At 52.5% G+C, this 25854-nt stretch overlaps 1 protein-coding gene and 1 long non-coding RNA gene across 7 annotated transcripts; one reads left to right on the top strand and one right to left on the bottom strand.

Annotated features, from left to right (window-relative positions):
• Positions 1 to 1213: 1213 nt before the first annotated feature.
• Positions 1214 to 7919, bottom strand: LOC126062234 (uncharacterized). The gene is made up of 4 exons (XR_007513999.1): positions 5637 to 7919; positions 3497 to 3651; positions 2963 to 3088; positions 1214 to 1848 (listed from the first exon to the last, which is right to left on the bottom strand). It is a non-coding gene; the product is annotated as an uncharacterized LOC126062234 (long non-coding RNA).
• A 2571-nt stretch (positions 7920 to 10490) lies between these two features.
• Positions 10491 to 24878, top strand: UBTF (upstream binding transcription factor). Of its 6 annotated transcripts, none has more exons than XM_049859511.1 (21): positions 10491 to 10899; positions 13781 to 13905; positions 15413 to 15588; positions 16119 to 16202; positions 16293 to 16448; positions 18921 to 18985; positions 19274 to 19394; positions 19748 to 19858; positions 20189 to 20322; positions 20476 to 20617; positions 21105 to 21146; positions 21275 to 21388; positions 21481 to 21636; positions 21984 to 22139; positions 22246 to 22356; positions 22748 to 22836; positions 22945 to 23134; positions 24044 to 24091; positions 24178 to 24249; positions 24351 to 24494; positions 24596 to 24878. In XM_049859511.1, exons 2-21 carry the CDS (start codon positions 13848 to 13850, stop codon positions 24719 to 24721), a joined length of 2295 nt encoding a protein of 764 aa, XP_049715468.1. In that variant the 5' UTR covers positions 10491 to 10899; positions 13781 to 13847; the 3' UTR covers positions 24722 to 24878. The 6 variants fall into 6 exon arrangements, with proteins under 6 accessions (XP_049715468.1, XP_049715467.1, XP_049715470.1 ...); XM_049859510.1 differs by lacking the exon at positions 10491 to 10899 and adding an exon at positions 11266 to 11355; XM_049859513.1 differs by lacking the exon at positions 10491 to 10899 and adding an exon at positions 11643 to 11732.
• The last annotated feature ends 976 nt before the right edge of the window (positions 24879 to 25854 follow it).

Here is a 25854-nt window from a genome sequence, read left to right as displayed (position 1 = left end):
ATGGACATGAAAATAGCAGAGGGAGGGAGTGTGCTGTCTTGTTAGGCGCAGAGCAACCGCAAGTACATACCGCGGTGTACATAAATTTTTGGATGAGAGACTGAAGTCCATTCCTACTCATAATGATAAGACAGGGTACAACTGCCCCATAAGGTTTCCAAGAGTAGCTGGTGGATTTGAACAGCTGACCTTTTGGATAGCAGACAAACACTTAAACACTGTGCCACCAGGGTTCCTTCTTGGAGAACAGGTTAATATAAATAGGGAGAACAAGATCAGGTTTCAAGGACCATAAATGCCAAGAGGAAGAGCTTGGACTTGACTCAGTAGGCACTAGGGAGTCATTGGAGGTTCTTGAACCGGTAAGTGATATGATTAAAGTGATTCACCTGGGAGCTATATACAGGAGGGATTGGATGTAAGGAGGCAAATTGGGAATCTCTGCATGTGAGTCAATCAACAGCAGGGAGAGATGGACATAGCTCCTGCCCTCACAGTGCCTACAGTCGACATGGGAGCCAGGCATTCAACAAGAGTGGTGAGTCTTGTGCAGGTAGTGGCAGGAGCAGAGAGAGGCTGGGATTAGGCGGGGCTTCCGGAGGCAGAGGCCTTTGAGCTGACTCCTGAGGGAAAAGTAAAAGTTGGCCCAATGATGAGAGCAGGGGTATGTCTTGAAGGAATAATAATAATAAAAAAAAAAACCTGTTGCCATCAAGTGGATTCTGACTTATAGTGACCCTATAGGACAGAGTAGAACTGCCCCAAAGAGTTTCCAAGGAGTGCCTCGTGGATTCAAACTGCCAACCTTTTGGTTAGCAGCTGTAGCACTTAACCACTATGCCATCAGGATTTCCCTGAGGGAATAAGGGTCTGGAAAATAAGATGCATCTGAGAAACTTCCTAAAGATAAAATGGGTGAAATTGCTCAGCAGAGTCAAGTGACATTGTGGAAGTCACACTGGGTTGGAGGCCATGTGATGTCCTCAGAGAGTTGTTTCTTTCCCAGGCACCTGGGCCCAAAGCCAGATGACACAAGGTGAGGAAGGAAGCGCTCGTGAGGAAGCAGAAGCAGGAGGTAGGGGCCATGGGAGCTTGGCAGGCATGGGGCAGATAGAGCAGCCAGCTGACCTGTATCCAAGAGGGACCAGAGAACATGTCGCAGGCTGGGGGACAGAAACATTCAATCACCTCTCTCTTTCCTTTAAAACACAGCTTTATTTATTCAGATTTCAAAAATAACACATGTACATTTAAACTGTTTTAAAACACTTAAAATTATAGATCTAACATAGAGAATGAAAGCCTCCAATAATCCTCTCCCCCCACCCCAATAACCACTATTAGCAATTTAGAGTATATTTCTCCAGATTCATTTATACATGAACACTCATTTAAAAAAAAATAATTTTTATTGTGCTTTAAGTGAAAGTTTACAAATCAAGTCAGTCTCTCACACAAAAACCCATATACACCTTGCTACACACTCCCAATTTCTCTCCCCCTAATGAGACAGTCTGCTCTCTCCCTCTACTCTCTTCGTGTCCATTTCACCAGCTTCTAACCCCCTCTACCCTCTCATCTCCCCTCCAGGCAGGAGATGCCAACATAGTCTCAAGTGTCCACCTGATCCAAGAAGCTCACTCCTCACCAGCATCCCTCTCCAACCCATTGTCCAGTCCAATCCATGTCTGAAGAGTTGGCTTCGGGAATGGTTCCTGTCCTGGGGTAACAGAAGGTCTGGGGGCCATGATCACTGGGGTCCTTCCAGTCTCAGTCAGACCATTAAGTCTGGTCTTATGAGAATTTGAGGTCTGCATCCCACTGCTCTTCTGCTCCCTCAGGGGTTCTCTGTTGTGATGAACACTCATTTTTATCTATCTTTATTTTATCTATGTTTTATACAGCTATACATTAAACAGAGAATATGTATATGTATATATATACACATATGTATGTAGGTATATATAAATATATATATACACACACACACACTTGTTGTTACTGTTAGGTGCCATCAAATTGGCTCCAACTAGTAGTGATCCTATGTATAACCAAACAAAACGTTTCCTGGTCCTGCACCATCCTCAGCCTCACAATAGTAGGTATATTTGAGCCCATTGTTGCAGGCACTGTGTCAATCCTATATATATACATTTATATATACACACACACACACAGAATCAAAATACATGAAGAAAAGCCGATAGAACTGAACTAAAAGGAAAAATAGATAAATCCACAATTATTGTAGGGAACTCTAACCACTCTCTCAATAATCGATAGAACACGTAGACAGAAAATCATTAAGGATATAGGACACCTGAATAACACTATTAACCAGCTTGACCTAATTTGCATTTATGGTGCACTCCACCCAACGATAGCAAAATTTACATTCTCTTGAACTGTACATGCATCATTCACCAAAACAGACCATATTCTGGGCCATAAAATAAACCTTAACGAATTTAAAAGGACTGAAATCATAGTATAATCCATGCCCATAACAGAATTAAATTAGAAATCAGTAACAGAAGGATAACTGGAAAACCCTCAAATATTTGGAAATGAAACAGTAGGCTTCTGAATAACCCATAGATCAAAGCTGAAGTCATAGGGGAAGTTAGAAAATATTTTGAACTGAATGAAAATGAAAATATAACGTCTCAAAATTTGTGGGATGCAGTTAAGCCCTAAGTACTTAAATTAGAAGATAAGAAAGATCTCAAGTCAATGATCTAGGTTTTCACCTTCAGAAACTAGAAAAAAAAGGTCAAATTAAACCCAAAGCAAACAGAAGGAAGGAAATAAAAAAGAACAGAAATCAATGAAATTGAGAACCAACAATAGAGAAAATCAAAGAAACCAAAAGCTAGTTCTTTGGGAAAAAAAAAAATCAAAATAAAATTGACAAACTTCTAGCCAGACTGATCAAGAAAATGAAGAAAAACCAAAACCAAACCTGTTACCGTTGAGTTGATTCCAATTCATAGCCACCCTACAGGACAAAGCAGAACTGCCCCACAGGATTTCCAAGGAGTAGCTGGTGAATTCAAACTGCCAGCCTTTTGGTTAGCATGCTTAACCACTGCATCACCAGGGGTCCCAAAATGAAGAGAAGAGATGTAAATTCCAAAAAACAGAAATGAAAGAAAGGCCATCACTACAGATCCTGAAGATAGTAAAAGGATAATGAAGGAAAACTGTGAACATAAATTCAACTGCTTAGATGAAATGAACAAATTCCTTCAAAAAGACAAACTGCCAAAACTCCCTTAAAAAGAGATAACCTGAATAGTCCTATATCTATTAAAGAAATTGAATATGTAGTTAAAATCCTTCCCACAAAGAAAACTCAGGCCTAGAGGCTGCTTTGGTGAATCCTATCAACTTTTAATGAGAAATAATAACAATTGCTCACAGAATACAGTAGAAGCTAGCATTACCCTGATACCAAAACCCAGACAAAGACATTACAAGAAAACTACAAATATACCTCATAAGCATAGACCCAAAAATATCAGCAAATTGAGTCTGTTGTTAGGTGCTGGTGAGTCGGTTCTGAATCATAGCAACTCTACATACAACAGAACGAAACACGGCCTCCTGGTCCTGAGTCGGCATCAGCTCGACAGCAACGGGAAGTTGAGCCTAGCAATATATAAAAATACAAAACATTATGACTAAAGTGGGGTTTATCTTGGGAATGCAAGGCTAACAGGACATTTTAAATTGATCAATGTCATTCATCATATCAACAGAATAAAGAATAAAAATCACACGATCGTCTGAATATGTGCAGAAAAAGCATTTGGCAACATTCAATATTAATTTATTTGTGACAAAAAATTTCACAAGGAAACTTCCTCAGCCTGGTAAAGGGCACTGGCAAAAACCCACAGTTAACATCATATTGGCTGGGAAAAACTGAATACTTTTCCCTAAGATTAGAAACAAGGCAAGATATCCATTCTCATCCCTCCTGTTCAACATACTAGAGTACAGAAAAATAAGAAAAAGAAATAAAAAGCATAAAGATTGGAAAGAAAGAAATAAAACTGTCTCTCTTTGCAGAAGACATAATATTTCACACAGAAAATCCTAAAGAGTCTACAAAGAGCGAATAAATGAGTTTAGCCACGTTGCAAGATAAGTCAATAGCAGAGAAAGATGTACAAAAATAATTCTGTTTCTATATACTAGCAATGAACAAGTTGAAATAAATATTAAAAATTACTACTTACATTAGCACCAAAAATTACTCATGTATAAGTCTAACAAAATATATATGCAAGATCTGTATGGTAAAAACTCTAAAACACTGATGAAAGAAACCAAAGAGGACCTAAACCAGAGGAAAGATACACTGTGTTTATGGACTGAAAGATTCCATATTGTTAAGATGTCAATTTTACCCCAACTATCTCTAGAGTTAATGTAATTCCAATTAAAATCCCAGCAGGCTTTTTGGTGAGTGGGTTCTAAAATGTCTATGGAAAAGCAAAGGAAAGAGAATAGCTAAAACAAGTTTGAAAGAGAGAAACAAAGTTGAAAGACTCATCATACCTGATAGTAAGGAAGTACAGTAAGACTTAATACAGTAAGACAGTACAGTAATCATAGTGTGTTATGGGAGAAAGTATAGACATATAGATCAATGAAACAAATAGAGATTCCAGAAACAGACCCACTCATATGGTTAATTGATTCTTAACAAAGTTGCAAAGGCAATTCAATGAAGAAAGGGAAGTCTTTTTTAACAAATGGTACTGATGCTACTACCCATATGCAAAGAAATCAGCTTCCTTCTATACCTCACACCATACATGAAAATCAATTCAAAATGGATAATAGTCTTAAACGTAAAACCTAAACTATAAAACTTGCAGAAGGAAATCTTTGTGACCTGGGTTGAGAAAATAGTTCTTAGATACAACACCAAAAGCATGATCCATAAAAGAAAATGTGCTAAATTGGGCTTTATCAAAATTAAGAATTTATGTCCTTCCAGAGATACTGTTAAGAGAATACAAAGACAAGCCACAAACTGGGAGAAAATATTTGCAAATGATATATCTCATAAAGGCATCGTATCCAGGAGAGGGTCTGTAGATCTGGTGCGAAGCTTAGTTCTCAACAGGCTGTCTTCCCACGTTTCTGGGCCTAGGGCCGTCAGGTGCCCATTGAGGCAAGAAAGAAGCAAAGTGAATTCTAGAACCCAGGTTTTCCGACTCCCACTTCAGTACTCCTTTCTGCACAACAGTACACCAATATCATCGCCAAATCCAAGGCTAAAGCCACAGGTGAGGATATTGATCCTGACACTGAGAGTGACTGGGTTTCAAGGCCTACAATAGACCAAATCTGGAAATCGCTACCTTTAAGGATTCTCCATAGATCACCATTGCCCAATAACAGCCTGTTATGGATTGGATTGTGTCCCCCCTAAAATATGTGACAACTTGGCTAAGCCATGATTCCCAGTATTGTGTGATTGATTGTCCACCATGTTGTCACCTGATGTGATTTTCCTATGTGTTGTAAATCCTACCTTGTCTTAGGCTGGGTTGTCTAGAGAAGCAAAAACCAGTAAAGCACATAAATTTACAGAGATTTATATCAAGGAAACGGCTCACACAATTGTAGAGGCTGGAACGTCCCAAGTCCGTGGATCAGGATAGAAGTCGTCTCTCCATTCACGTAGCTGCAGGGGCAGTGAACCCAAGATTAGCAGGTCAGAGAGCAGGGCTCCTGGTCACAGGCTGTGAAGATCAGGAATCCCAAGATCGGAAAATAAGCTGATAGCTCAAGTCCCAAGAACCAGAGGTCAGACGAACTGGAGGCAGCTGCAGATCCACAGCCAGCAAAAAGCCAGAATATCTGCTTATATTCTGATGCAGGCCACACCCCCAAGGAAACACCCCTTCCACTGATCCCCTACTCACAACAGATTCCATCATGGGAGTGATCACATATAAACACTGAGAATCAAGGCTCACAATCTTAACCATCACATACTTCTGTGAAACTAATGAGGCAGGATTAGGGGCAGTTTATGTTAATGAGGCAGAACTCAGTCTACAAGATTAGGTCATCTCTTAAGTCAGTCTCTTTTGAGATATAAAAGAGAAGCAGAGAGACAGGGGACCTCATACCAGCAAGAAACAAGAGCCAGGAGAAGATCACATCCTTTGGACTCAGGGTCCCTGCATTGAGATTTTCGACCAGGGAAGATTGATGACAACGACCTTCCCTCAGAGCCGACAGAGAAAGCCTTTCCCTGGAGCTGGCACCCTAAATTCCGACTTCTAGCCTCCTAGACTGTAAGAGAATAAATTTATCTTTGTTAAAGCCATCTGCTTGGGGTCTTTCTGTTATAGCAGCACTAGATAACAAAGACATAGCCCTTTACTTGACGATGGGAATATTCTATATCTATATTGTCCATAGGTTCACCACTAGCCACATATGGCTATGGAGCACCTGAAGTGTGGCCAGTGTGACTGAGGAACTGAATATTCAATTCTATTTCATTTCAATTAATTTAAACTTAAATAGCCACATGTGGCTAGTGGCTACCCTATTAGACAGTGCAGCTATAGGGTTTTCTGAACTTAAGTCATTCACACATCACCTTAATTATCTTTGCCAGATCTTTGAGCCACTAATACTATTCTTTCCTTACTATTGTTCTTTTCACTGACTCAGCTTTAAAACTCAAATAAACATATTTAAAAAGATGATTTTATATGTGAAAAGGTGCTCAACATCATTAGTTACCAGAGAAATTAAAACCAAAATGAGGTACCACTACATGCCCACTAGAGTGACTACAATAAAAAGGACTGACAATATTAGGTGTTGGTGAAGATGTGGAGCACCAGGCATTCTCATACACTGGTGGTGGAGGGTAAATTGTTACAACCATTTAGGAAAAAAGATGCAGGAATTCCACTTCTGGAAATATATCCAAGAGGAATGAATGCATATAGTCCTCAAAAGATATCCACAGGAATGTTCAAGGTAGCTTTATAGCCATACAATTGGAAGCAACCCAAATTCCATTAGAAATAGAATGGATAGATTGTGGTGCATTCATGCAATGGAATACTATATAGCAAGGAAAAGGAACGAACTATGGCTACATGCAATATCGTAAATCGATCTCAGACATCATGTTGGGTGAAAGAGGCCAGAGGTAAAGGAGTATAACCAAACCCAGTGCCTTCGAGTTGATTCCGACTCATAGCGACCCTATAGGACAGAATAGAAGTGCCCCATAGAGTTTCCAAGGAGCGCCTGGCGGATTCAAACTGCCATCCCTTTGGTTAGCAGCCATAGCACTTAACCACTACGCCACCAGGGTTTCCATAAAGAGTATACACTGTATAATTCCACGTGCATGAAATTAAAAAATGGGTAAAACTTAGCTATATGATAGAGCTCAGAATATTGGTGACATCTGGAGGGGGATATTGACTTTGAGTAAGCTTGCAGGTGCTATAAGTGTTCAATATCTTGACCTGGGTGGCAGTTACACGGTAGATACATATGTAACATGGATACTATAGATACCACCACCAGTTGCCCTCAAGTCAATTCTGACTCATAGCATCTCCACGTGTGTCAGAGTTGAACTGTATTCCACAGGGTTTTCAATGGCTGTTTTTTTAGAAATAGATTGCAAGGCTTTTCTCCTGAGGTGCCTCTGGGTGGACTCGAACCACCAACTTTTTGGTTAGTAGCCAAGCTCACTAACCGTTTGCACTACTCAGGGACTCCATACTATGCATACCAAAAACAAAAAAACATGGCCTTTAAGTTGATTCCGACTCATTACTGTCTGTAAACTATACCTTCCTAAAAAAGAAAAAAATAAATAAAAAGAATAATAAAGGAACAATGGTTCCAAAACAGGTGAGGGGGGAAGACTTTACAACTATCTTAAATAAAAATAAAACACATTTCAATACACGTTAGTACATGCAACCCCGAAAATACGTTAATCTATGTGCCACTGAAATTATTCACGCACACCAGGAACTCAAACACCAGACTTTGTGAACACACTACGAGGTTTTTATGTGGGCTAGTGCTGGGATGCTGGCAACCAGGGAAGAGCTGGGGCCAAGTGGCAAAGGTGTAGCTAAGGCTTATGCCTCCTCACCAGCCTGGGCTGGGTCATGGAATGCTGAGGATCTGCTTCAAGGCTTATGCCAGAAACTAGAGGGGGTTGGAGGGTTGGGAAAGAGGACAAAGAAAAAGGGCCAAGGGCAAATTCTCTCAGCTCTGGCCCATAGCCCAAGTCCTAGACTTGGCCCATAGCCCAAGTCCTAAACTCCTGACCTCATCAGAGATGCAATGGATGTAAAACAAGCCAATGGGTTTCCAAGTAGGAAGAGTGCCAGCCATGATTTTTGCTACCCAAGGAACGAAAAATCAATAATAATCATTCTTATGATTCATGTCTATCCTGTTTTGTTCCAAAGCACTTTACCGAAAGGTCCCTTGGCCCAGCCAAGAAGTTCAGGACCAGGACCCAGGACACCTGGACTCCAAATCCGTGTGTGAAATAGTTGGAATTTTTGGGGGGTCTAAGTTTTTCCCAATGTCTTTGTGGCAAGTGACATCTGTAGTCTATTTTACAGTTTTACAAAATTTTAGCAGAGTAAATAGGATGGCTAGTCTAATTTTGCAGATGTGGAAATTGGAATTCTTAAGAGGGTGGTGAAGCTGGGACTTTTGAGTTCAAACTAACTCTTTGCTCTTTCTCAGTCTAAACAGAAGTTAGTCCGTGCTTCACTCTTTAGCACAGGAGAGGTGTCTTGATCAGACACAAAATGAATGCCCTGCCTGTGTTCCGGGGCAGATCTGGGTCTGTGGAGCCTGAAGCTTAGACAATTTGAGGTAGGCGCTCTTTCAGGAAAATACCAAATGTTAAACACAAAATTAAGTACAGGGCTTTTGGCCCGGCTCTGCCAGGGAGAGGCCTTGAAGCTTAAGCTTCATTAGCATGGTGTGGCAATGGTGAAGCATTTGGTTGTTAACCAAAAGTTTGCCAGTTCTAACCCACCTTGCTGTTCCACGGGAGAAAAGCCTTCACGGTGGGCTCCCTAAAGAGTACAGCCAAGAAAACTCTATGGAGCAGTTCTACTGCGTCATATGGGGTCGCTATGAGTTGAAATTGACTCCATGGCGCCTAACAACAAGAACAAAGTGCCTTCCCTGCATGCCCTGCCCACTAAAAGCTCTGGACACACCAGATCTTGACAAGGATTTTCCTCCCTATTTGTGAAACGTGGCAGATGTGGATGTGGAAACCCTGGGAAGAGGATCTCGTTTCTCCCAGGAGACAAGAGGAATTACAGCAGCATCGAGGCCCTGTGTGAGGCTGGAGTAGGCTGTGTGCCAGGGGAGAATCCAAAGGGGCTGGTGACCCAACTGGCGAGTCGATGTGGCAGTAGCAGCTTTGGAGAGGGCCACTGGCAACTGGGAGCCAGGAGCGATGGCGCTGCCCGTGCAGCGAAAGCACAACCCCTAGGCTGGCCTGTGGGAAGCAGGCGTTCTTCAGACTGTTTTCTGGCTCCCTGCGTCCAGATAACCCTTCCTCGGAGCAGGGAAGGCCGAGACCGACAACGACAGCCGGCGGCAGTGGGGGATGGATGGTGGTCGGCGCCCAGGCCCTTCCATCCCCCGCCCGCAGGAGGGTGGAGTGCGGGCGGCCTGCGAGGGACCTTCCCCGCTGCGGCTCCGGCGGCGAGGCCGGGGCGCCGGGATCCCCTCGCGGTTCCCAGCCGCCGGGGTTGGGGGGGGCAGCGCCCGCGGCCTGCTTTCCCAGGGCTGGCCAAGCCTTTTTGACAAGCTGATTGCGTGACGGGGATTGGCTGGTCCCGGAGTGACGCCGGTAACAACAAAGGTGGAGTTGGAAGAAATTAGATTAAAGGAGAGAAAAAAAATTAAAGGGGGAGCTGGCAGGGGACGGGAGGAAAAGACCGAGGGGAGAAGCGCGAAGCGCGGTCTTCCTGCTCCGACTTCCCCCCGGAAGCCCTTCGGCGCCAGCCGGCCAGGATTTTGCTCTCTACCTCTACCCCGGCCCAGCGATCGAAGCCGGGGTAGGAGTGGTGGCTGCTACTGCTCGAAAAATTCCCCCACTCCCATCCTGACACCCCTCGATACGACCCAGGGGGAGAACTTTTTGCTCGGACTCCTCGAATCCTAGCTCGGCGGAGGTGGAGGACGTTGAAAACGAGAGGCTCGCTTTAAAACCCGGAAGGCCCTCGCGGGTTTTAAAGCAATCGGACGACACGGGGTGTTTCCCCGGTTTTTCGATGTGTTGCAAATCTAAGAAAAGCGTCTTTTCTTTTTTTTGTAACAACCCCTCTTCGCTTCCCTCCCCCCCACCCCTCGCTTTGGCTTCAGGGTTGCAAAAGCAAAGAGCAATAAAAAAAAAAAAAAAAAAAAACCGCGCACACACTCAGACACACACCAGTGGCGACAGGGGAGAGTTGGGAAGACGCAGGAGAGAAGCAGGAGGCAGCCGGGGAGGGAGCAATGGGAGCGGGAAGCAGGCAAGTTCCCTCGCAAATCCCCCTCCGGCCCTACGCCGGCCGCCTCGCCGGCTCCGGCAGGGGAGCGAGGAGCCGGGCGAGCAGATGGAGAAGTGGAGCTCGCTCTAGGCAGCGGGCTTGGCCGGAGAATGGAGGAGCCGCCAAGCGACCGGCTGATTGGAAGAGAAACGCAGCGCGATGGAGGCGGGGGTAGGAGGACGATTTCTCTGCGGGGACTGGCGGCGGCGTACACGCCCGGGTCGGGCGCTGCAGAGCTTGGCTAGCTTTCAAACCGCGCTCGCCGGCTCCAGCCCCACGCGCCCCCACCCCAGTCCTCCCGGCGGCTCCGCAGGTGAGTGCGAGCTGGGGGCAGAAAGACCCGGAACAGTCTCCGCACGCCCGCCCTGGAAAAAAAAAAAAAAAAAGCAAAAAAAAAAAAAGCATTTTTCTTTTTCTATTTTCGTGCAGCCCCCAGCGCGGTGGGAGGGAAGGGGTGAGGCTGAGCCGCCCGAGGAGGCGGAGGGGCCAGGCGAGGCCGGGGTGGCCCGGGAGGCGGCGGCGCCGAGGCGGCTCTGACGGGCAAGCGCTCCGAGCGGCGCTGCGCTGCGCCGAGGCGGGCGGGCGGGCGGAGCGGGGCGGGCGGAGCGCGGCGCGTGGGGCTCGCCATTAGCCGTCGCTCCGCTTCGCCATCGCGGGCTTTGTCTGGCGACTCGCTGCCCCAGCGTCGGCTGCAGCGGAGCTGCGGCTCCGCTCCTCGGCCCGCCGCGCCCCCAGGTGCCCCCGGTCGGCGCTCGCACCCACACGCCCGGTGAGTGAGCCCTGGCGCCGCGGGATTTCGGGGGAGAAGGGTTGCCGCGAGCGGCTGCCAATCTCCATGCGCCGGAGCAGGCCTGGGGAAGCCATGCCGGGCTGGATTGAACCGGCTCCCAGAGCGGTTCCTCCGCCGGAGCCCGTCGCCCCCTCGCCGTTTCCGGGGTGTAAGAACCAAAAGGGGATTTTTTTGCGGGGAGGGTGTTTTGTGGGCTTTTTTTAAGTTTCGTGTGTGTCGTTCGGCAGCGTGGGGACCGCGAGGTAGGCGAGTGCCGGAGCCAGGCGCCGCGATCGCCGTGCGTGCGTCCCAAGCCGGCGGCCACGCTCCGGGGATAAGGGTGGGCGCTGATCGCCCGCTCCGGGAGACGGAAGCGGGTGAGAGCTGGCTTGGGAGCCCGGGTTGGCGCTGGGAGGATTGGCGGGAGCGCTCCGGAGCGGGGCCACGGGCACCCCGAGCCTCCCTGGCCGCCGGGGGGCCCTCCGGGCACTCTCACCGCGGCGCGCCTCGCGCCCTCCCTTCCGCGCCTGCTGAGCCTGCTAGTTTCCCCGCGAGTCTGGCGAGGTCGCTCTCGGCGCCCGCCCGCCCGCCCGCCTCGGCTCCGAGCCCCGCCGCCATCCGGGCGGCTGCGTGTCTCCCTGCCCGGCCCCCCCTCCCCGGCGGCAGCAGTAGCCGCCGCCGCCGCCACCCCCCTCCCCTCCTTCCTTCCCTCCGCCTCGGCCGCCCGGGTCCCCCCAGCTCCCGCCCCTCCTCCCAGCTGCCCCCCGCGGAGCCCGCCCGGGCAGGCTGTGGGAGGGAGCGGAGCCGGCGAGGCGGGCGGGCTGGCGCTCGCTCCCCGGGGGTCGGTGTGCGCTCTACGGGGAAGGACGCGCTCGCTGCCCCGCTTCGCCCGCCCCCTCCCGCTCCTCCTCCTCCCTTCTCCCTCCTCCTCCCCGCTCCGGCGGCGGAGGCTGCGGCGGCGGCGGGGGGTGTGCGAGCTGAGGCCGGGGCCGGCGGGCGGGCGGCGGGCGGGCGGCGGGCGGGCTGCCTGCAGGCGGAGGGCGCTGTGCTTTGTGCTTTTCGCCGCGAGGAGCAGCAGGCAGCAGCCACAGCCGCCGCCGCCACAGCAGCAGCAGCCGCCGCCCCAGCGCCGCCGCCGCGCCCGGAGGAGGAGCCGCTGCCGCCGCGGGAGGGAGCTGCGGCTGTGCCCGGCCGAGCGGGGGAGGCGCCGCTGCTCAGAGCCGGGGAGGGAGCCGCGGGAGCGGGAAGCCTGGAGGCCGCGCTGCGCCGGGTAACCGAAGCGGGCCGAGGACGCGCGCCAGGGTCGGGGCCGGGGAGCGAGCCGCGGGCGCGGGGGACGTCCGGCGGGGACCCGGGGCGACCTCCGGACAGAGGACTGGGCGAGAGCAGACCAGGGCACTGGGGAGGACGCCGAGAGCAGAAGGAGGGGAGGACAGGAAGCGAGGCCCGAGCCGAGCCCGGGCCGCGGGCGGAGAAGCCCGCGCTTCTCCGGGCCGGCAGGCGCAGTTCTCGCCGGCCGCCGGAGGGGGCGGCTGGGCCGGTGAGCGCTGCGCCCCCGCCTCCCGGCCGCCGTCCTCCCGCCCTCTCCTTGGCTCGGCTCCCCGGAGGCCGGGGCGGGGGCGCCGGCGGGGCTGGGCCGCAGGCTCGGGGGAGGAGGCGGCGGTTCCCGCCGCGGTCGCGCCTCTGCGCTGGGCTCCTCCGTGCGCGTCGGGTGGCTGGGCGGTGGCAGCGCTTCTGGCCGGGGTGGGTGGCTCGGGGGCGGGGGGCAGGCTAGGCCGCTTCTCTCCGGCTGCTCGCCTGCCCGGGCGGGCGAGGACAGCGGCGGGACCCCAGGAGGGGGGGCGGCGGAATCCGGATCCGGTCCCCGGGGGCGTTGCGGCCGCTGCGCTCCGGGGCTGGCGGCGGCTGCGCTGCGTCCGGGTCCCCGCCGGGTTGCGGAGGCGGGGGGAACCGGCCGGGGGGGAGGCGGGAGGAGGAGACTGGGGCGCGTGCCCGCTCCCGCGGCCGCGCGCGCCCTTTACCCGCCCTTCCTCCTCCCCCGCCCTTCAGCCTGGGGCCTCCCCGGGGCGGGCAGACAGAGGAGGAGGAGTTTTTTTTTTTTTTTTTTTGGCCGGGGTGGGGGAAGGAGGGTGGAGGGCGGGCGCTTGCTGCACGCGGGAGCAGCGAGCAGTCTCTCGCGTGGGCAGGGGCGGGCGCACGCCGCGGAGCCGGGCTGCAGGGCCTGGGGGAGGGAGTTAGGAGAAAGAGAAGGAACTGCTGGGTCTCTTAAATACTCACACACCCACCCACTCATTAAAGTCTACTAGGGTCTTGGTAGGGCCTCCCTGTGACTGTGGACTTGCCCCTTTGAGAGAGAGGGGCTAGGGATAGAAAGTCTCTCAACTCTCAGCCTGCTTGAATGGGGGGACTGGTATTTCTTCTTCAGGGTGAGGTGTCTTTGACCCCGGCTTGTCCCGCCAGCACAACCGAGGAGGTGGCTGGACGGCTGGAGAATGAACGGAGAAGCCGATTGCCCCACAGACCTGGAAATGGCCGCCCCCAAAGGCCAAGGTAGGAGTCCCCACCCCCAGGCCTCTACAACCTAAAGCCTCATCCCACATGATTGTCTGCAGGGCCCACTCCACTTATACAGTGTTCCTCTCATGTGTTCTCTGAATTGAGGTAGAGGGCTGTCTTGAATATAAGAACCAAAAAGCACTCATTTTAGCGGTTTGGCTACATAAAAATTATTTGGTCTCAAGCCTATAAATTGTATTCTTCACGCTCCCCTTTCTCAAGCTGTGCAAGTCTTCTTTCTGGGGGGGCCCAGCCAGCCTGGAGTGTGTCCCTGTCCAGTTTTTGGATTGGGAGGAAAGGTGAGGGAGGAGCAGGGAGAAACATGGTAAGGATGTGTGGAGGAAGGCATTTCAAGCTTTTCGTTCTTATGAAGGTAAGGTTTTGGAGAGGGCCACCGTGTTTTGGTAATTTGAGAGCCCCAGCTTTGGGAGTTCCATACATGACCAAACTCTGTGCTATTCAGTAGGAACCTAGTCTGTATGGGCGGGGGTAGGATGAAGCTGAGCGCCTGGCAATGTCTGTGGGGGTGGAGGAAGGATTAGGGTCCATGTGACCTGCTCTGGGAAACTCTGGCCCATGTTACCAGATGCAAAAGAAAATGAAGAACCCTTTTGACTCTTGGCCTTGGACAGCTTTTCTCCCAGCTCACTCCCTGCCAGGGTAGCCCCCCTCCAGAGATGGGTCAGAGCTTTTATAGGGGTTGCTTTTCAGTGGCTGGAAATGGCTGGTCCAAGCCCTTTTTTTGCTTCTCTGGGGGGTTGAACTGAGAAGGCAATGCAGAATTCTGGAGATTTTCCCTGGAGCAGGGCTCTGAGAGTTTTTGACCAGCTGTCAGCCTCTTGTCAGAACTGCCCTGTATGGTTGTCCATCTCCATCCTAAGTTTTTTTTACTTGACAGAAATTCTACTTTGGTCTTCCTTGAGATGCTGGAGGGAGGGGGGATGATGGAATACCCGTGTCTCTGATATTAGTTTCCAGTTGTGCTAGCCAGAGAAACATCTGCATGGGTTTTCCTTGCTGCCCACACCCCATTTGCAGTCTTTGTAGGCTTCGGGTATCCATGCAGAACTTGGATTTGAATTTGGCAATACATTTAAATGTGTTGTCTCCCTGCTTTCCTCCCCTCTCTGATAAACTAGTTGTTTTCCTATTGGAGCTCAGATCACCGTAGCTATATTTCCATTCCCCCTTTCCCTACGACGAACAGCTGTTCCATGGCATGTTAAAGATGATAGTCGCTTAAATTGAAGTAAGCCAGACCTGGGTTCAAGTATACCTTTCTAGACGTGATACTTTCTGGATTGGAGTCTATCCCTAAATAGGGATGCTTCCTGTCTTAATTCATCATGGCCATAGTTTTTCCTTAGGGCTGGATCATGTCTTGTCTGTATCTTCCAATGGGAGGTACTCCGGCATGGAGGGGTTGAGCACTCAAGGACTGGGGAACAGATGCAGGGGATAGCGTGAGCCAGGTGTGATGGCCCCTCTCACTCCTCACCAGACCGCTGGTCCCAGGAAGACATGCTGACTTTGCTGGAATGTATGAAGAACAATCTTCCATCCAATGACAGCTCCAAGTTCAAAACCACCGAGTCACACATGGACTGGGAAAAAGTAGCATTTAAAGACTTTTCTGGAGACATGTGCAAGCTAAAATGGGTGGAGATATCTAATGAGGTAACTGCCGCTTTTGCTGACACACATGCACATACGTATATATCTCTATCTCAATCTTCCTTCGTGCTGGGGGAGATGAAGCAGAAGCTGTAAATGAGAAAAGAGACCAAGAGAGGAACTCATGTGGTCACCTGTTAGCTCTCTGTGCCCTTGTGCGTTTTTGGGGGTGGCACAGTTGGCAGTATTGGCCTAGGGCTCTCAGTTCTTCTACTTTCTGGACTTGTGGCCTTGAATACTTACCATCTTGGAGCTTCTGTCTCCTGGGCTGGCATCCAAGACCACACCAAGGTCGGGTGGTCACACTGTCACTGTCTTTTCGAGTGCACCCGACTACCTGGGCCTCTGCAGTAGGCCTGGCCAGTGCCTGGTGACTGGGTTTCAGGAGCTGCATGAGTTGTGTGGCTGTTGGGCTCTGCCCTTCCTCCTTTGATACATCCTGTGTAGTGGAGAGAACATGATGGAAAATGGGGGGCGTGCTGCTAGGTGGTGTTTCCCCCTTCTGAACTTTCCCTCCCATCCACCTCCTTCAGGTGAGAAAGTTCCGCACATTGACAGAATTGATCCTTGATGCTCAGGAACATGTTAAAAATCCTTACAAAGGCAAAAAACTCAAGGTGAGTTTCCAGGAAGAAGTGTATAGAAGGAGGAATGGCCCAAAGAATGATGATGTCTGATCTTCAGCATGTTCTTGTCCCTTCTTCCAGAAACACCCAGACTTCCCAAAGAAGCCCCTGACTCCTTATTTCCGTTTCTTCATGGAGAAGCGGGCTAAGTATGCGAAACTCCACCCTGAAATGAGCAACCTGGACCTGACCAAGATTCTGTCCAAGAAATACAAGGAGCTTCCTGAGAAGAAGAAGGTGGGGGGAGGGGGGTTGAGGTGAGGGGAGGGAAAAGGCTGGGAGCAGCTGGTGGGGGTCAGCATTGGAGGGAGGAATGGGCATTAGAGTGACGTGGCACTGGGGACCTGGGCAGGTCAGCAGAGTAGGGTCTTGGGCAACCACACCGGATCACTGCCTCACAGGCCTGCACACGGTCGGGCTCAGGCACCACTGCAGACAACCCAGATGGGATGGGTGCTTGGACAAACCCTTGATCCCATAGGCAGTCCCCAGTGTTCTGTTCTTGTGTGGCTCTTCTCCCACATGGTTGCCACACTGCCCATCAGTGCCATCCTATCTCACTTTCCCCACCATGGTCTTAGCTGGTGCTTATAGTATTCTCATAAAGGGAACCCCAGGAGAAGGGGTTATCCTGAGTTTATGGTTAAAGAACTGAGGTGCAGGAGGGTTAAGTACTCCAGCTCCCACAACTCGTGATGGACTTGGGTTTAGCACTCGAGACTCCCCGTTCAGTGCACTTCCCACTGCTGCATACACATGCTAGACGTGTTCCCTCCCCAAGCACACATGTTCTGGGGAACATGTTGGTCCCCCGCAGAGGTGGGGTGCTCTCCTGGACTGTGAGAGAACGTTAACCTTGGGCAGAGCTTGCCCCAGCCTCCCAGGCAAGGGCAGACACACAGGCCAGCATGGAGATCAGGTAGCAAAACAGTGGAGGAGCCCCACAGACGGGACACAGAGTCGGGTGGGGAAAGGGCCAGACCAAAAAAGGAGACAGGAGCAGCAAGGAGGGAGCCTGGGAGAGAGATGTTGGCAAGGGCCCCTGGGAGACAGAAAGGTACATTTGCTGGGAGAGGCAACAAAGTTGTATACAGCTAGCTCTCATCAGATGGGACCAGCCGCCGTGCTGTGAGTAGTCCTTCCCCTGGTTTGTGCACCCCGACTGCAGGCTCACATACCCTTCATTCACATGCCCAAAGAAGAAGGTGAGTCAGCACGGCTGGGTAAAAACTCTGTCTGCAACCACTGCCCAAGCCAGGCAAGAGTTTGAATTGTTGGAGCTGTTATTGACCGTTTCAGTGGAGATGTTGAGAGCTGACTGTACACTTGACCCCAAACACTTATGGGATGGGAGGGAGAGGCCAAGAGGCAAAGGGTGTGAGAACCAGGGAGGACAGAAGAAACTACGTGGTAGAGTGGACAGGGTGCTGGCCTGGGGGACATGAGACTTGGGCCAGTTCCTCTGACTTGCAGTGAATTGCTGTGAGGCCTTTGGTAAGTCGCTTCACTTCTCTGGGCCTCGTCTATATCTGCGACGTGGAGGATAAAAGATCTGTGTGGCATCTTTAAGCTCTAGGAACTTTTGCCTGAAGAGGACTGAGATTGGGGGCAAGAAGGAAAGAGAAGGCTGGGCTCTGCTCGTGGTTTTCTCAGAACCCAGGGGAAACTGGATTTGTCTCTGTACCCTGTGCCTCTTATGTAAGAGGCAGGGCTTGGGCTCTATTGCCATGAACCCTGTGGCCCCATCTGCTGCTGACCTCATGACTCTTGGAAGAAAGGGAGTAAAGATAGAAATTGAATGAGAGCTAGGACACGAGATAGATGAGGGGGAAGGGAGAAAGACATCTGAAAGGCAGTAATGGAGGAGTTCAGAGAGGTGGAAGGAAAGATGCAAGGAGATAGGTGATGGGGAGGAGAGGGCAGGCTGGTATAAGAGGGGGGAGGAGAAGGAAGGGAAGCCAAGTGGCAGAGGAGAATGAGTGGGCTGGAGGAGGGAGAGCTTGAGAAGCCAGACAGCCAGGAGCCTGGGGGAACGGCTGAGGCAGGAGGAAGGGATCCAAGGCTGGGAAGGAGGGGATGGTTGCGGAAGGAAAGGAGAAGGGGTGCTGATACCAGAACCAGGAAAGAACATGGGTAGCCATGGACCTAGAGGCTGTGGATGGGGGAAAAAGACGATTAGGATATAATTTATGTTGCAAGAAGTCACTGGATTCTCTTCAACATGATCCCGTTTCATGAACTGGGGTCAGGCTGGCCCTGGGGCCACCTCTATGGGGGCAGACTAGTATTGGCTGCTTAGCAGGCAAGGTGGGCAGGTGAGCAGAGAGGACAGGGATGGGGAAGAGGGGGTGATGGGGGCAAGGCCTACACCTGACTGTGATGCTGGGGAGAAAGTTGGGGTGGGAATGAGCCCCAGGCCTTCCTCTGCCCACTGTATTACTGGATAATGCCACATTCCCCTTCCAAGCCTCTTTCCTTTTCTTGAAAGGATGGGATGGGATGTAGAATTCAGTGTTCTAGGAGGCTGTAGCTCCCACTGGAAGGCAGGCCACCACCTTCTGCCTACTCATGCTGTCTTCCATTCAGTCTCTCCCCTTTGCTGAGCAGGAGGCAAAAGGGCGAATGAAAAAGGCTTGGGTGGGTGGCTTTTGTAGCTCAGGGTGAGGTAGGCCTTGGGTCCTGGATGACCTGGTCCCCTCCTCCCCCCAGATGAAATATATTCAGGACTTCCAGAGGGAGAAACAGGAGTTCGAGCGAAACCTGGCCAGATTCAGGTAAGGCAGTAGGGTCCGGAGGAGGCCCACAGGGCACTCACTGGGTTTGAAGAATAGGTTGACCCCAGCCAGAGCCTTGAGCTGGCCATCTGTGAGACATGGTGAATGGACGGGTCACATGTAGACCCCAGTGGGTTATGCTTTGGGGCAGGGACAGACAGACAGCGCTGTCCCACAGAGCTCTAGGTGAAAGGTCTAGGACCCTGGGTGGGTGGCTGCTGGTTTGGGTCTGCCCTGGAGCACCCCATCCTGGCCCCCACTGATCATTGCTCCCCATGCCCTGGTTAGGGAGGATCACCCTGACCTAATCCAGAATGCCAAGAAGTCGGACATCCCCGAGAAACCCAAAACCCCCCAGCAGCTGTGGTACACCCATGAGAAGAAGGTGTACCTCAAAGTGCGGCCAGATGTGAGTGTCCGGCCGAGGGGTGGAGTGGAGGGCTCACGGCGGTGGCAAGGGGGGAGCCGCGCCAGGTCGGCTGGGCATGGTACAGGGGAGCAGGAGAGGAGCCCCCTCCCCAGGGGTGGGCTGCATGGACAGGGCCTGGGCCAGCTGGCGTGCAAATGTGTGTGTGTGTGTGTGTGCGTGAGCCTGTCCCCTTGCACCCAGGCGGGACCCCTGCCTCGCTACCTTCCCCTCCTGGCCTGTGGGGGACACTGGTGTGACCTCCTGTGGCCTGAGGGGGCGGGGGCCTCTGTGCCCCCCACCCCCCTCCCCTGCCCCTGGCTGCCTGTGCGTGTCTGACGGCTTTTGGTTTGCAGGCCACTACGAAGGAGGTGAAGGACTCCCTGGGGAAGCAGTGGTCTCAGCTCTCGGACAAAAAGAGGCTGAAATGGATTCATAAGGCCCTGGAGCAGCGGAAGGAGTACGAGGTTAGGCTTCCGCTGCGCTCCTCCCCGTCCGGCTCTTCACGAGCCTCCGCCCTCTGACTCCTGGCCACCGCAATCTGCGGGAGGCAGTCACCCCCATCTCTCCATCGAGGGAGGGGCCTTCTGGGCCCCTTGCCTCTGTCCCTACCTTCCCCGCCCCCCATCAGATCTCAGGCTAGGGCAGGGCAGGGCTCCATGTCTCGTGTGACACGGCAGACACACGGCCACCCCCCAGCTTTGCTCCCTGCCTCCCCTCCCAGCGGCTCTCCCCCTTCCCTCGCCCCTGCTAACCCCGCACCCGGTTGCCCTCCATCCCCCTACCTCGCTCTGCAGGAGATTATGCGTGACTACATCCAGAAGCACCCCGAGCTGAACATCAGTGAGGAGGGCATCACCAAGTCCACCCTCACCAAGGCCGAACGCCAGCTCAAAGACAAGTTTGATGGGCGACCCACCAAGCCACCTCCGTGAGCGCCGCCCTGGGGTGGGTGGGTGAGTGGGCAGCTAGGGAGCTGGGCCAATGAAAGATCTCAGATCAGGGCTCTGAAAGAGAACAGGCCTTGTCCCCTGGACAGACCAGTGGCTCACAGAGATACTCCTTTCTCTGCCCACCCTGATAGGAACAGCTACTCGCTGTACTGTGCAGAGCTGATGGCCAACATGAAGGATGTGCCCAGCACAGAGCGCATGGTGCTATGTAGCCAGCAGTGGAAGCTGCTCTCCCAGAAGGAGAAGGATGCCTACCACAAGAAGTGCGACCAGGTGAGCTGTGGTGTGAACCCCCCTGGAGACTCTTGAGGGGTTGAAATATGAGATCTGATTTCAACTGGGTCAGTCATTGGTCAGATGTATGTTGGGTACCAAAAAAAACCAAACCCAGTGCCATCGAGTCGATTCCGACTCATAGTGATCCTATAGGACAGGGTAGAACTGCCCCACAGAGTTTCCAAGGAGCACCTGGCGGATTCGAACTGCCGACCCTTTGGTTAGCAGCCGTAGCACTTAACCACTATGCCACCAGGGTTTCCGTACATTGGGTAGCTGCTTTGAATTTGGTGCTGTGCTGGATTAAGCCTCTGGGCTTATTGAGGCAGACAATCTCAGTCCTTGTTATGCTTACCGTCTGCGGAGGGAGACCAGCCAAACTTTAGGCTCAGGAGTGCTCTCTGAGGGCTACTGTCCCCTGAGTACTGGAGGGTCTCTAGTGAGGCTGCCCATATACCGATCCTGACTCCGTTCACTTTCCCAGAAAAAGAAGGATTATGAAGTGGAGCTGCTCCGCTTTCTAGAGGTAAGTGTTCGTCCAAGTGGGGCAATGGGGAAGCCTCCAGGACAACCTGGAGAGAGAGGGAAGCAGGGGTCTGGGAGCAGATTGGGAGCCAGGCGTGCAGTCTCATGCAGCCTCTTCTCCTCGACCAGAGCCTGCCTGAAGAGGAGCAGCAGCGGGTCCTGGGGGAGGAAAAGATGTTGAACATCAACAAGAAACAAGCCACCAGCCCAGCCTCCAAGAAGCCCTCCCAGGAAGGGAGCAAGGTGAGCAGGGGGCACAACCAGACAGGAAAAGCGGGGAAGGGCGGGGCTCTCTGTTATATCCTGTGGACCCTACCCTCTCTGCACATCTACAGGGTGGTTCGGAGAAACCCAAGCGGCCTGTGTCGGCCATGTTTATTTTTTCTGAGGAGAAGCGGCGGCAGCTACAGGAGGAACGGCCTGAGCTGTCTGAAAGTGAGCTGACCCGCCTGCTGGCTCGCATGTGGAATGACCTGTCGGAGAAGAAGAAGGTTAGGCTTTTCCCAGAGACTCCTGGGCACCGGTGTCCCCAGAAAGGCTGCTGGGCCGAGAGTCATTTTTTCCTCATGGGGCTAGCAGCACTTCCTCACCCTTTCCCCTCTGGGCCACACCCATACCTGGGCTCAGATGGCAAGGCTGGGAGCCACTAGCTGAGGCTGGTGGCTCCCTGGGGAACAGGGACAGTTGGTGGGGGCTGAGCCCTCTTGCGCAGGAAACATCTGCACCAGCCCAGGCCTCTGCTTGCCCCACCCTTTCAAGGGCCTTCAACTGCTGGATGTGGAACGCACGCCCCCTGGGGGTGGCTGGGAGGCTGACACTCACTGCTATATCTCCGTAGGCCAAGTACAAGGCTCGGGAGGCAGCCCTGAAAGCCCAGTCAGAGAGGAAACCAGCTGGGGAGCGTGAGGAACGGGGCAAGCTGCCGGAGTCGCCCAAGAGGGCAGAGGAGATCTGGCAGCAGAGTGTTATCGGCGACTACCTGGCCCGCTTTAAGGTGGCAGGGGAGTGGGAAAGGGCTTGTTCTTCTGTAGCCTGCCTACACAGGCCTTCTCTGGCCCCAGGTGACCCTTCGCACAGCTGATACCCCTCTCTGTCCCCAGAATGACCGGGTGAAGGCCTTGAAGGCCATGGAGATGACCTGGAACAACATGGAAAAGAAAGAGAAACTGATGTGGATTAAGAAGGCAGCTGAAGACCAAAAGAGATACGAGGTGGGAAAGGGGCTGCTGGTTAGCACAGTGGGGTGGCATAGGGTCAGGCCACCCCCTCCACCTAAAACTCTAAAGCTCTCTTTTGGGTGGGCATCTCTTCTCATGCTGTGGGACTTAGAGCCAGAAGTCCCAGCCTTGGTTATGTGACTCTGAACAAGCCTCTTAACTTAGTTCTTTGAGTGTTAGTTTTTCATCCGTAATCATTGCTAGGACAGTGCAGACATAAAAGCACCTTTAAATTGGAGTATGTGATGTGTGAGTTATTAGGAATTGCTCCTTTACTGTTCCTCAGTTTCTCATTCTTGGCACATAAGGCACTGATGCCTTATGGAAGGAAGTAGAATATTTTAGGGGTGGGGGATTAGCATGACCTTTCTGGGTTTCCTCACAGAGAGAGCTGAGCGAGATGCGGGCCCCTCCAGCTGCTGCAAACTCTTCCAAGAAGATGAAGTTCCAGGGAGAACCCAAGAAGCCTCCCATGTGAGTCTGAGGGCTGGGGCTTGTCCTGGGGCTAGGGGTGGGGAGGCTCAAGGCTGGAGGCTGCTCTGTTGGGATCTTAACCTTCCCTGTACCATCCCTGGCTTCCAGGAACGGTTACCAGAAGTTCTCCCAGGAGCTGCTGTCCAACGGGGAACTGAATCACCTGCCTCTGAAGGAGCGCATGGTGGAGATCGGCAGCCGCTGGCAGCGCATCTCCCAGAGCCAGAAGGAGCACTACAAGAAGCTGGCTGAGGAGCAGCAGAAGCAGTACAAGGTGCACCTGGACCTCTGGGTCAAGGTAAGAGGGTAGGGGACTCAGGAAAGGAAGGAAGCATCACGCTGTTTGGTTTGCACTCATGATGTCATTTAGTGTCCTGGCAGTCCTGAGGATCATCATCATTCTTTCAAAGATAAGGAGACTATGGTCTCGAAAGGTTAAGTAACTTGTCTAAGGTCACATGGCTAGTAAGTAAGTAGACAACTCAAATCAGACTGCCTTTTCTTCCCTCCAGCTGGGACCAGGAGACCTCTCGTAGACCCTGGCTTGGCCCCAGCCTCTAAACTTCCCCTCTGAGCCTCAGTTGAGCAGTCTGACCTGTAAAGTGGGGAGAGTAATAAGTGACCTCCCCAGGCCTCTGGGCCGGCCAGCCAAGCACCCAGGGAGATGGTAGGGGTTAGGTGTTCTAGAAACTTGGTGAGCCCTGGACGGCCTCCTCAGTGGCTCAAGGCTTAGAACAGGGGGTGATGCCAGACTATAGGAGTTGTCATGAGGGGCCTCTCTGGAGCCTGCATTTGGGTGGGGCAATAGGAGGGGATTCAGGATCATAAGCAGAAAGCAACACTGGAGCTGTGTTCTCAGGTCCCAGGGGCTCTCTTCAGAGATCCAAGGTATAGGGGTGACCTCAGTAAAGATGGGGAGGGGTAAATGGGGGTGGGAAACTTAAGCGGTGGAGCCAGCCACACCTGGTTCACATCCCCAGTACTTCCACTTCTTAGCTGTGTAATGTAGGCAAGTCACTTGAGGTTTCTGAACCTCCATTTTCTCATCTGTAAAACGGGAATGACAACTATAGGGTAGTTGCTAGGGTTAAACAGTGAATGGTGATGTGTAAAATGCTTGGCCCATGGCCAGGCGCTTGGTAAATGTGCTCAGTCAGCAGTAGTTTGGGTGGGGTTCCAACCTGCACCTCCTTCTCTCTCTTCCCAGAGCCTGTCTCCCCAGGACCGCGCAGCATACAAAGAGTACATCTCCAATGTGAGTCTGGGGGCAGGGTGGTGGTGGGGTAGAGGCATGGGGCTCAGGCTGGCACTCACGGCTGCCCCCTCTGTCCTCCCCTGCAGAAACGTAAGAGCATGACCAAGCTGCGAGGCCCAAACCCCAAGTCCAGCCGGACTACTCTGCAGTCCAAGTCGGTAAGGAGCCACCTCCAGCCCCAGGGTGGCGGGGGGCGGGGGGGTCCTCGAGGCTTAGAATGGCTCAGCAAAGATCACTGATCGGCCTCCATCCCTCCCAGGAGTCAGAGGAGGATGACGAGGAAGACGAGGATGACGAGGATGAGGATGAAGAAGAGGAGGATGATGAGAATGGGGATTCCTCTGAAGACGGTGGGGACTCCTCGGAGTCGAGCAGCGAGGATGAGAGCGAGGACGGGGATGAGGTGGGGCAGGCCGGCACACTGGGGCTGGGGCTGGGTCCTGCAAGGGGGCTACCTGGTGACTGTGCATTCTTTGCCCGTCCCTCCTTACCCCACCCCCGCAGAATGAAGAGGATGATGAGGACGAGGATGATGATGAGGATGACGATGAGGATGAGGACAATGAGTCTGAGGGCAGCAGCTCCAGTTCCTCCTCCTCTGGGGACTCCTCGGACTCTGACTCCAACTGAGGACTGGCCCCACCCCAGGGCTGCCAGGGAGAGGACAAGCCTCCCGTGAGAGCCCAGGGGCTCCCCTCCCCAACTGACCACCTTTGTTTCTCCCCCATGTTCTGGCCCCTGGCCCCTGGCCTCCCCCACTTTCTTTCTTTCTTTTTTTTTTTTTTTTAAAACAAAATATGGTGGGGAGAGGGGGGCTGGAGGAGCCCAGGCCAGGACTCTGCAGCCTCAGAGACATCAGCCCTGGGGCCTCCAGGGAGAGCAACCATCAGACTGAGCCAGCACTGGATGGCGGCCCACCCCTTTGCAGAGCCCACTATACTTGTGGTTCCGGCATGGACAATGGACCAGGGAGCAGGGGTGGGGGTCCCAAAGAGTTCATTGAGGCCCTCCACACCTGCAGCCCAACCCAAGGTGGGGCAGGTGGAAGCTGGGGAAGGACCCCTTCCTTCCCGGACGCTTGCCGCCCAGACCCCCACATTGGAACTGGAGGCAGGGAACCTGTGGGGAGAGGAGGGCAGCAGGTGCCTTGGAGAAAATAGGCATTGCCCTCATGTCTCTCTCCCCTGCCCCCTGCAGGAAGGAGCTGCCTGAACCCACTCATGGGGAGGGGGGAAGGGGCAGAAGTGTTTTTTATATATGTGTATATATTTTTTTTTTTAAGCTCTGAGCTGTCAACGAGACGTTTCCTACCGATCTCGGCTGCCGTCTCTGTTGTCATTTCTGGGAAAGGGAGGGTTTAGGGGGTAGGTTTGGGACTTTTTTAAAATGGTCTTGATGCGTGTGGAAGTGTGTGTGTGTGCGTGGCCTGTACATAGCATGGGTGCACTTGTGGGTGTGTGAGTGCACGTGTGTGAGTGTGTGTGTGAGAAAGAAGGGGGTCTGTCCTGGAGCCCACCTCAGTCTCTGTTGGTGAATCTGGAAAAAGGGTTGGTGATGTTGAAGGCCAGGGAGACATTGATCCTGGTGGGAGCAGGCTGGGCTGCCCGCTTCTCCACATCCTCTGCTCTGCCTAGTCTCTGATTCGATTTTGGGGGGTGTGCTCAAGCCACTCTCAAGCTTCCTTACTGGTTTTCCCTCTGCCAGAGCCCTATGAATCCGAGCTGCTGCTGGTCTCTGTCCTCTGGTAGGAGGCAGGGAGGGGA

This window comes from Elephas maximus, chromosome 19 (genome assembly GCF_024166365.1).
Source record: "Elephas maximus indicus isolate mEleMax1 chromosome 19, mEleMax1 primary haplotype, whole genome shotgun sequence".
Taxonomy (NCBI): Eukaryota; Metazoa; Chordata; class Mammalia; order Proboscidea; family Elephantidae; genus Elephas; species Elephas maximus.
Note: the sequence above shows the minus strand (reverse complement) of the source record. Positions and strands in the feature narration are given on the sequence as shown.